Source organism: Falco cherrug, chromosome 11 (genome assembly GCF_023634085.1).
Source record: "Falco cherrug isolate bFalChe1 chromosome 11, bFalChe1.pri, whole genome shotgun sequence".
NCBI lineage: Eukaryota > Metazoa > Chordata > Aves > Falconiformes > Falconidae > Falco > Falco cherrug.
In genome coordinates, this window is record NC_073707.1 from 23,720,850 (window position 1) to 23,732,051 (window position 11,202).

Genomic DNA, 11,202 nt, shown 5'->3' on the forward strand with positions numbered 1-11,202 from the left:
GAGCTGGAGCCAGACCTGTCCTGCATGTAGGTTTATTTAAGCAATTCTCATTTCTTAAGAAAGTAGCTTTGCGTGTATATCCCTTGATGGGATGAGGTCAAAGTTATACGATCTGCCCAGTGAAGTCTGAATTGGAGATGCAAAGTCAGAAGGAGAAAGTGCTGTCTGGTCTCAGAGGGAATGACAACACTTCTGTAAAACTTTGTAATCATTGACTTAGTGTTTGCTGTTGCAGCTGTGGGTTTAAAGGTGATGGTCAGTATGTAATAAAAAGGGGACACAAGTTTACAAAGAGACATGGCGCCATTACAAAAGTCTGCTATTTCATGCATGTCTCAGCTCCTCTATACTGACCCACCATTCCGATCTGCTGCACTGGTTTTCTAAGCAGAATGGTTTTATTTATTTCAATGCTCTTTGGCATACAGGCGCTTTGCGCCTGGGCTGCCTCTCCTCCTGCCAGAGAAGGACCAACTGCATTGCTTTCCCCCACCTGTGATGACACTGCAGTAGAGGAGGCTGCAGATCTGGCTCTTCGCCAGATCAATGCTGACCGAAAAGAGGGCTACATACTCAGTCTCTACCGAATTTTCAGTGTCCGAGAACAACCTCAGGTAAGTTACCTGCTCGTTCTGTGTCTGTTTCTCCCATGAAGAGCCCTGTGTCTGTCACTATGCCTTAGCAGTATCTATCTGAACTAAGAAATATTTCAAAAGGCAAATGTAAGATTACATACACAGGACTCCAGAGGCCATGTCAACTTTATGCACAGATGACTAGAAACAGTTTAGTTTCATCACCACTGTGGGCAATTAGAGAGCAAAATCGCAGTCACGATTTTCTGCTGCCTGCCCCTGGAATAGCTCCAGGCATCAGTTCAAATTTGGTATGAAACACCACTACTCTGATTTAATTTCATTTTACACCTTCCTCCCACTGCCTTGAGCAGTTGGAGTGCAAAGGCTATTAAGTCATCGTGCATTCTGCACAGAAGATGTAAGCACTAACAGGTGTAAACACGTCCAGCTTGGGACCAGGGAATCCCTTCACAGACCTCTAAATGATGATTCATTCTCCAGAAGAAACCTGAAACCAGTTCAAGTGCAAAAATTACAGTGGAAATACCTGTGGAATATCACTCTCATACCCTTAAGTATCTTATTTTTCTATGTGTGCTTAATTTATTACTATTTTGTGTTATAATAGCTGAAACTACTGGCTCTAGCCAGGACAACCTGAAATGAGTGCACAAGGCCCACAACACATAAACCACTGTGGAATCATGCTATTAACATTCCTTGCCATGCTTGCTCACTTCCCATAATCTTACCTGAAAGGCTAAGTTCTGCATCCTTAAAGAAAATCAGGCTCACTGCCAGATGTTTAAAGATCTGTACTGGCAAGGATATGACTACTTCCTGCTGTTCTCACAAGGACATAGTTTCTGCAGACATGCTGCGGCCTCCAGCAATCTCAGATCTCACAACTAAAGATGGACACTTTGCTTTTGCTGTGCTTTGCACTGTGTTCTATGCTTTGCTCAGGTGACAGAATGTGTCCACTAAGCAAGTGGATCAGGTCTCTTGAGAAATTTTTCACATGGGATGCCTCTGAGCTGGCCCAGAACCCACATCACCAGTCACAGAGTTAGGTACTTAGACCCCACCCTGGGACTACTTCCTACTGACAATAATGAGAGCACCCCTATGACCACCCTAGAGTGTAGCGTGGTGAGTGCAGACCTGCTGTAAACCATTTCATTCATCTCCCTGCTTCTCCCTTCACCTGTGCCAAGTATATCTCCACACAGGAGAATTTTGGTCCTTGTTTGTGATTTGGTCTGTCACTTAATCCTCTAGAGTCTTAACTTTGCTCTTTGTTCATCTGTGTGCTTAATTTACCATTATCCTTATTTTTTGCATCTCATATGCTTATCCTGTAAATATGGTGTTTCAAGACACTGTGATAGCAACCTAGACAATCTAAGCCCTTTGTCACATTTTTGCTGCTGCTGGGACTGAGAACATACAAAGCAGTCAGCTATGTCAGCGGTGTTCATGCACAATAACAGCCTTATGTGACCTTCTATTCCTCTCAAAAAAATAAAGATTTTTTTTTATCAGTCAGTGGTCCTTCCTCCCATTTTTTTAACCAATACTCAGGATAAAAACATTTTCAAAGTTACTTCAAATTCAAATCTGCCCTTAAGCAACCTGTGGTTCAGTTTTGCTCTAATTTAAACTAATGAGCCATCTGCTATTAACTTCTATGGAAGTAGGACAGAGCCTTTTTTTCATACAAGATACGATTAACTTCACTAACAGGCGCTTAACCAAAATCATAAAACATGCCAAAATATTTCATTTCTTTCCCTTGCACCAGGTTACACTGCCATGAAGACGGATACTGTGCTGCTGCTGCATCTTTTCTGGCTTCCAGGCTCCTAAGCATGCACTGCAGCAGCAGCAATCCTAGCATCAGCACTATGGAGGAAGGGATTTTTTTGAGCAATGCAGAAAAGATACAAGTTTTTATTCAATACTAAGCAGATCTCAAAAAAACCTTTGCATAACAGTCTTTTAATGAAAATGAAAGTAAGGATGATGAAACCTTCAGTGATCTGCTGAGCTCTGAATAAACCCCAAATTATCCTTTCCCCAGTGGAGGATAACATATACGGAAGCAGGCAGACAAAAAGATGTGTAGATTTTATAATAACCTCATCTGTATATTAGAGCTGATATTACACAAGAGAGCTACAGGCAACAGGAAATAGTTTGGTCCACTCTGGTTGCATTTAGTATTTCCAAGATCACCAAGCTTTATAATCAGTCTTCATGATTCAGCTGAGTAAACCCATCTAACACTAAACACATTTGATTATAAGAACACTTCTTTAATGATATTATGTGTGTGCTTTTGCCTCCAGAATACCTGAACAACCGACTTTAAAGCTCAAGTCACCAGTTCCAGCTTCAGGACTTCTTAAAGATACACATTTTTCTTGGCTATTGCTTCTTAATGCAAGATAGTCTTAGTGAATTATTTTTTTTTGTCTCACAGAGGACACACTTAAAAGTTACAAGCTTGTATCAAATGCTGCACTACTCAAAAAACAAGTTTTCAGCGAATGGTAATTACTCTTTGACCAGTCTTGCTTTCTGTTTACTGATTTAACCTATATTAGCTATCATATTAAGGAGACATATCATCGTGGTATTTAGGTACCTTGCTTGTAAAGAGAAAATTACAATTAGTTTCTTCCACAGATGGAACTATGCAGCCAGCTGTGGGGATACTGCCATGCCACTGCACACAGTGCTGCTGCACCTCTGCTTCACTCTTCGTCAAAATAGCTTTTGATCTTTTCACAACCTTGAGAATTACACTTATAATCAAGCCTCAGGATTAGTGTAGGCAAACCCTGAAAGCTCAGTGCAAGGCATTACCAGATTACTTCATAGGACACTCAGGGGAAAAAAGAGGATATGAAAATGCAAATAATTAGATAAAACATGGTAAGTTGCATATGTAAGAATATAACTTAAAGACAAAGCTAACAAAACAATTTACTAATTCTTTATATTTGCTTTCTATTTATTTTGCTCTTTTATATTTAAAGGGTTTAGTATTACATTTACAAGTATATAGGGTAGAGCTCACATAAAATAACCACCCCAGTCTCTTTCCAGAGATCTCTATACTGTGTGACTGGAATAGCTGGTATCATGTGGTCTCCTCAGAACTCAAAACCAGATAACTCTTAGTGTTTTTCCAAGCAGGATTAAAAAAAAAAAAAAAAGCCAGCAGTACTCCAGTCTTTAGATGCCCTATTGACTGGTCTTTTGTTGCTGTTAATCAGAAATCAAAACTGAAGCCAAAATTGTATAGATACTGGCCCCAGACTTCTACAAGACTCTTGCCCCATAAACCGGTGAAATTAACCAGGAATGAATGAATACTGCTCTCATTCAATTTTCTTTTTTCTCCCTCTTCAGCAAAGATATAATCTCAGTCTAAGCATGCAGCTAACACATCTAAGTTCTTTAGGATGTGTAAATGACTGCTCTCTTTCCAGCCTTCCACTACAGAAAATAAAATATGATCCTACTAAGCTGTATCCTTGGTAAATACCCTGGAAAAGTGCTTACCAATAGTTACAGCGGAAGCAGAACCAGGAGCTGCACCACGCAGCATCTCATCTTTCTGTACCACATGATGTAACCACTACATATATGGAGCTGTACTTTCACTGCTTCCCTGTCCTCTCACATGGAAACATGTTTGTCCAAAAGTTGAGCCCTAAATGCTTTGTGCATCCATGCTGCAGTGAACACTGAGTAGTTTTCTGGACTTAAGCACAGGCTCAGAATGCAAGCACTGGACTGAAGCTTTAAGTGGGTCAGAAACATGGATATGCAAGGTCTCTCATAGCACTTTCTGAGATCTGAGACAATATTCAAGTTGTTTGCCTCAATGAAGTCACAGTCTCTTTCCAGCAAGTGCAAAGCATCCATACTTGAAGAAGATATTACTCTAAAAAGTAAGGTATTTCTAATGTTTCTAATGCCTACCAATGTTCCATCTTAGCAGATTTTTATTTTTTGTGGTATTTATCGTCTCATTCTTATGGAAGGCAAAAATAACCTACCTTTCAATTCTAATCATAAAATGCAGTTGACAATGAAAACATCACCATGTTTAGTCCTCATTCTTGGGTTCTGGTTGGTACCAGAGTCAGAAGGATAAAACTGGCTCTAAAAGGCTGTTCATTAATTAAAGCTGGCTAGATGCATCACCAAGCCTGTTCTAACAGAGCCTGAATCTCACCTGGTTTGCCACTGTTGAGAATTTGTCCCACAGAATGTTCAGTTTTCAGGGTAACTGTGTGCCCCGCCTGTGTGTTTTGTGTTTCTCCATCTCTCCCTTTTCTGTGTCCCTACTTTATTCTATACAAAATTGAGATATGAAACTTTCTTTTTTTGTTTCCAGGAGAACACTGGTTCTGTCTTCTATCTCATCTTGGATGTAGTCGATACCGAATGCCATGTACGCAGCAAAAAGTTGTGGAAGAATTGTACAGCCAGACCTGCTCATACAAGTGTAAGGATTTTATTTTCTTATTTAATCTCAAGTATGATGAGTTACTCAGGTACTACTGATGACAGCAAAATCCTTACACATGCATTTTTAGTAGGCAGCAGAACTTAGAAGAAATCAAACCCCATTTTTCAAGGTCCACACTTTTTCTGTGTACTTGCTAATCAGTTTATAGACTAGTAAGATTTATTTTAAAAAATGAAAATTAAAAGAAAAAGTTAATTGACCAGAGCTATAAGCAGACATAACTAAATAGCCATGCTAGGACACTACTTAGAATAAATGGTTTCCTTTTTATAGCAACCCTGTAAGAGTTTATTTTAAAGACAGCCTGTCAAGACGGGAATAAAAGAAACTCACTTTTATATAACATGAGATTTTTGGTTTAGTTTAATTCCGCTCTTATTCTGACAACTTTGCAAAAATTGCACTGAAAGAGGAGAAAAAAGAAAGCTCAGCAAGATAAGCTGTGAAGGCAGAAAGTGATCCAAGACTTGCTACAGGTGACCAAAATGATTCTGAACAAGTGAAGAAAAAACCTTTATAACATGACAAATGATGAGAAAGAAGCTTCACATGAAAAAAAAAGTTATGATTAAATTTTCCTGGCTGCTTCTTAGGTCAATCAATCTTCATTTTTAAATGAAAATCGGGGGGGGGGGGGGGGGGGGGGGGGGGAAGAATTCTGCTCACTTCTTCTTACAGTGCTTTCAGCAGGAAAAGGGTGCAAAGCATCTATGGTCAGTATGGCTTCTGTGAAGTCAACGAATGTATGTCCTTGAGGGCTTGGTCATACATGTGGCATTATTTAAGAAGCACTCAAGAGAATATACATTCAACTTTTAAACATAAAGCTACAATGGATATGAATAGGCCAGTATTTTCTTCTGCCACAAGTCAAGAGTTTCTCTGTGTGCAAGGGTGATCTTACTGTGCCACAAACCTACTTTGGGGTCCTTCCTCCCTCTCTCCTTCCTCACTATGGACATAGGAGAAGGGGGAAGGTGGAAAGACAGGTGACTGGATCCAAACACTCTGAGCTGATCTCCAGGTTTAAGCTTTCTGGATTCTAGACACAGACCCAGCTCCCAGTGCGTGGGGGGCCTGGCCAGGGAAAGCACTCTGCGACTCTGTGACACTCGGGCACTTCTTAGCTGCCAGAAGGGCGGCCTTGTTTAGGCCATCCTGCAGACAAGCGCTGTACCTGTATAGCTCAGAATTATACCAGGGGAAGATTTGGCCTTTTATTCTAAAGGACATACTTACAAATGTGCTTCATTGCCATTTGAGTATTAACCCAACTTTTTTTCTTGAAAAGAATTTCATAACTGCAAGGAGAAAATGAATCACTCACTGTCTAGGTAGCAGATGATCAGTGCAAAGGGTGCAATATTAATTGTTTCTAAATATTTATACTGTTTTAGGTTTATGGTCAATGCAAAGCAATTATCTACATTAATCAGGCAAGAAATACTGCTCATCTGAATACTTATGAGTGCACTTTACAACCAGGTATGTCTTTATTTAACACACCCACTTTAAAAGAGGACTGGAAAAACACTTTTTGCCATATAGCATGACTTTAAATTTTAATTGTAATTATGGCACCACAGCGTCTCTATTAGCTTTCAGCTGCCCTAATTTTCTCAAGTCAGTGATCATAAGGCCAGTGTGGTCCTGCAGCTCAGAACAGTGCAGTAATAACTGTTTTCACCTCTGGGAAACCCAGCAGAGCCTTTATATGAGCTTTTACCCTTTGGTCCAGAAAGCATTTTTATGGGTTTGTGAAGGGCAAATAAAAACAGCAAGCCTGCCCTCAGTAGGTTAACCTTTTTTTCTGCAGTGTCTCTGCCTCCGCTGCAACATTTTTATGGGTCTGCAAATTCAAAAAGATTCAAAATCATTGAGTGAATCAAACCACATATTGTTACTGTAGGGGACCGGAGGACAATTGGGTATGGTTGGTGGCATAGATGCATTTAAAGTGACCTACACTATCAACATGCTCTTATGGTTATGCTTTCTCTAATGACATTGTTTTGTTTGAATACAAAGTTCCACCCAGATATATTTGGACGCTATGTCCTGACTGCCCAGTTGATGACAATCCAACTGAGCCCAGATATTTGGAGGCTGCTGTTCAAAGCCTTGCCAAGTTCAATGAAGAGAGTGAACAAACTCATTATTTCTCTGTCCTCAATGTCACAAGAGCTTCAATGCAGGTAAGCCAAGGTTCATCTGACTTGCTTTAGCCTTTAAGAAGTATGGATCCACCTGTTAAACTTTATATGGTTTGTTATGTCTTACAGATTGTTTAGAATTTGTATCTGTATAGTACAGAGAATACTTCTATGCAGAATTCTTCTGGGAAATTAATATCTGCATTGATCCAAGACTTTGACTCCATTTATTGCAAAAAGAAGGGCTTTATGTAAAACTGAAGACACAGATTTCTGTTCCAAAGTTTAGGAAAGCTTCACTGTGAGTTCACTGTTCTACCACGACCATGAATTAGTGAATCTCTAGTAGAAAGTATTTAGTAAGGCACAGTCTTCCCTTCCAAACCATACCTGTAATTCACTGAATTAGTTTAAACATGGTTTAAAACTAATTTTAGACTAACAGAGAGTTAATGATTTCCTGGCTAAATCCTGTTTGTTTACTACAGTAATATCCAGTCTCTCTAAAATTCATTATGTATTGATAACAAGGTGGTCTTCACTCTTTGTCTCAAACTGTTAACACATTACTACTATAGAGTATTTACTTGCTCCCATCTTCCAATCCTGAGGTACTTGCATTTGAGAAACAGAATAAGTGATCCTGTTCATTAAAGCAGCCAAAAATTATCAACTAGGCACTGAAGAGGGGTTTTGGCTATGTAATTCTATGTGAATACTAACTTAGTATTAAACTCAAAACTTAAACCCAAACTCATTTCAACTATAGCTAATTCATGAGTTACTAAGATTGTTCATATAGAAGAAGTAAAAAACAATGAGGCAATAAAGCAGTACTGGCAAAAAATTATTCTCCTGTAATAAAACTAACAGTAATACCCTAAGTATAACCTGCTCCTTCCACACTTAGCAGGAATTTTACATCTGTTTCAAGGACTGTAGGGTTCTTCCTTCTTCCTGACACATGCACAAGGTCCAACTGCTGCTGGTCTCTCATTTACAGTGGGTCGTTGGTCCTGCATATTTTGTAGAGTTTTTAATTCAGGAGACATCCTGCTCCAAAAATGACACAACTGCTGACATCTCCAAGTGCAAGCCACTTTCTTCAGAACTAGCTGTAAGTACTTTTCCTTGTATAAACACCTATTTTCAGATAGTATGATTCCTCAGTGAATACTTAGCCTATCCCTTTGGTTCTTTGCAGACAAGAATCAAAACCCACAGGCACCTCTTATTGCGTTGTAGCTCTATACTGTCTTGCAACTGTACAAACTGCTTTAGAATAAATATTTCAGTAGAAGTTCTGAATTCTTACCTAGAAGTTCATGAACAAAGAAAACAGAAAAAAAATACCATCTAGAAAAAGGTGGGGTAGTTTTGCCTTACAAAGCTGAATCATTTTTAAGGATTTCTTCCTTCCAAGTAAACACACAAAATAAATCACAAACAATGCATAAAGAGTATATTCATAGTACAGCCAGGCCAGCTAAGGAAAACATTTAGGAACTAAGGAAAAAATTACAAGAGAAACTGAAGGACTAAATGGGCATGCTGCCAAGAGATAACATTTCAAGCCCCATCTTAACTTAGATCCAAGCCACGTCCACCTAGAGTCCAGTAAAACCACAACTACTAGAAACAACATTTTTTCATGGTTTCTTTCACTAGCATGGTGTGAAATTGGTTTTGCCTGAAAAATGATTTTAACTTCTGTTACACAACTTGCCTGCATGGGGATATTCTGCTGCAACAGAACTTAAGTGTGCTGTTGTACTTGGGCCTTAAGTGGCCAACATATTTTTAATATCATGTTGCCTAACCCTCCTTTGCAAACATAAAGCCTTTTTCAAAATGCTGCCTGCCTTTGTAATCTTGCCAATCCCAAAATAAAAGTTTGCCCAAGCTGCTTATCCCTACAAATACATGTAGAAGCTATGACTATTCAGCCTTTCATAATCGCTTGTTTTACAAGATAGGAACCAAGTTTCAGTGCTACAATGTGAAAAAATGCTTGCATTTTCTTCTTCCAGCAAATAGGTTTCTGCAAAGGCTCTGTAGTAAACAGCCGCTTGGAACATGAACAGTTTGTCACAATATCCTGTGAAATCTACAGTGTGCAGGTATTTCTTTATCTAATCTTAATATTACAAGAGTAATACTCCTTTACAAAACAAGAATTGAACTTTTGAAAGACCAGCCATTTTTAAGTTTTCTTGTTCACAAAGGTATGGGCTTCAAGAAAGTGATAAGGCCAAATCAGGAAGATGTCTCATGTGATAAAACAGACTGTTGCTAGGTGGATAAAAAGGCAATAGAATAAGTATAGAGTCAATCCCACAGAACGTGTTTAGAATGCTCTACAAGAAAATTGTAAATAACAAAGGGAATGCAAAGAGAAATAACTATGTAGTTACCCAAATTTCATGCACCCATATCCACCGGCATAAGAAGCAGTTCCTTCTGTCTATTTTTGAACTTCTGTTCTGCCACTGGTCTTTGCAAACTGAAATTGCAGCAGATCCTTAGTGTGAAGGGTGACCTTCTCCACATCTGAAAGAATTTGGAATAGCTTCAACATCGGTAATGCTTATTGCCTGTTATTTAGGATCCTGCCACTGAAGAGGGGAAACAGCAAGATAATAAAACACCTGGAAAATCCAGCCAGAATCATCAACAAGCTTTCCCTTCAGAAGTCAATCCTTTCTCCCCACATGTAGAAAAAACGGTGGGCTGGGTTAAAATTCTACCCCCTTCAAATGAGGACACCTCTTTCCAAAACCTACCAGAAAGTCAAATTGAACATAAAGATGGAAAGCCAGTTCCACCCAGGGCTGTAGGATCTATGCCCAGTCTTGACAGAGAAAAGACTCAAACAGACAAACCAGACTTGACCAAACCAGTCACTGGACCAGCTGTTCTCCCTTTTCCTGAAGAACTTTCTCTATCAGACTCATGCCCAGGAGAAGCAAAGAAGATAAATTCCATTATCCAGCCTTTGCTGCCTAAAAAGCCTACCAAAGCCTAGCAAGCATTCAATCATCGCAAATACCTGCAGCAAAATAATGACCACGATCACAACCTGGTCTTTCAATTTGTGTAACATCTTTAAGTAAATAAATTGCTTATTACAGTGTTCATCTTTGCAGTTCTCATTTTCAAGAAAGCACAAGAACACATTAGAAAAAAAAATTAACTGGGGAATTTTCCAAAAAAAGAATTCGGCTTTTAATTCTCAAATTCCTCCCATCAGTAGGAGCATGAAGGAAAGGTAACTATGCAGGGTAAAAGAACTTGCAGGGCTGAGACAGCCCAAAGGCATCAGAAAAAAAATATCCCCAGTAGCAGAAGTCCATCACGGTCCAGCGCAGGATGGTTGCTCCCCAGGGGGTGGTGAGACGGAGCCGAGTGTGATAACCAGGCTGGCAGGGCAGGGGCCTGTCCCATGGTACCTGAGCAAGGCCAGCAGGGCAGACCCCGGTGGCAGTCAAGTGATAGGAAGAGGCCAGATCACCATGTAAGTTCATGGGCAATGAGGCAGGTCTGAGATCAAGCCAGGAACATGAGTTCGCAAGTCATGGTCAGGATCTGCTCTGGTTACAGTGACCAGAGCCAGACACAGCCCAGTGGTCTCCAAGCAAGACCACAGTGACAAGGCAGGTCTGAGGTCAGGCCGGGGAGCCAGGCTGCAGGTCTGAATCTGGGTCTGGATCAGCAGGGTGCGCGGCCAGGCCCAGGTGCAGCCACGATGCAGCTGGAGCTGGAGCTCAGGCAGAGGGCAAAATGCTCCAGCCTCAGCCTGAAGCACTGCAGTGGGAAGTGGAACGGGGTCAGCCGTGGCCGTGGCCTCCCTGCAGCGCTGCCTGGGAGCCCGACCCCAGGGGCACCATGGGGGGCTGCGCTGAGCTGGCCCCGCGCCCGGCCG

At 40.5% G+C, this 11,202-nt stretch overlaps 1 protein-coding gene across 1 annotated transcript; it reads left to right on the forward strand.

Moving 5' to 3' along the window:
• The first annotated feature begins 276 nt into the window (after positions 1-276).
• On the forward strand, positions 277-10,415 carry FETUB (fetuin B). Its single transcript, XM_005438499.3, has 7 exons — positions 277-614; positions 4,993-5,103; positions 6,525-6,612; positions 7,156-7,322; positions 8,284-8,397; positions 9,311-9,400; positions 9,886-10,415. The coding sequence occupies exons 1-7, from the start codon at positions 393-395 to the stop codon at positions 10,303-10,305; spliced, it is 1,212 nt and encodes a 403-aa protein (XP_005438556.1). The 5' UTR covers positions 277-392; the 3' UTR covers positions 10,306-10,415.
• The last annotated feature ends 787 nt before the right edge of the window (positions 10,416-11,202 follow it).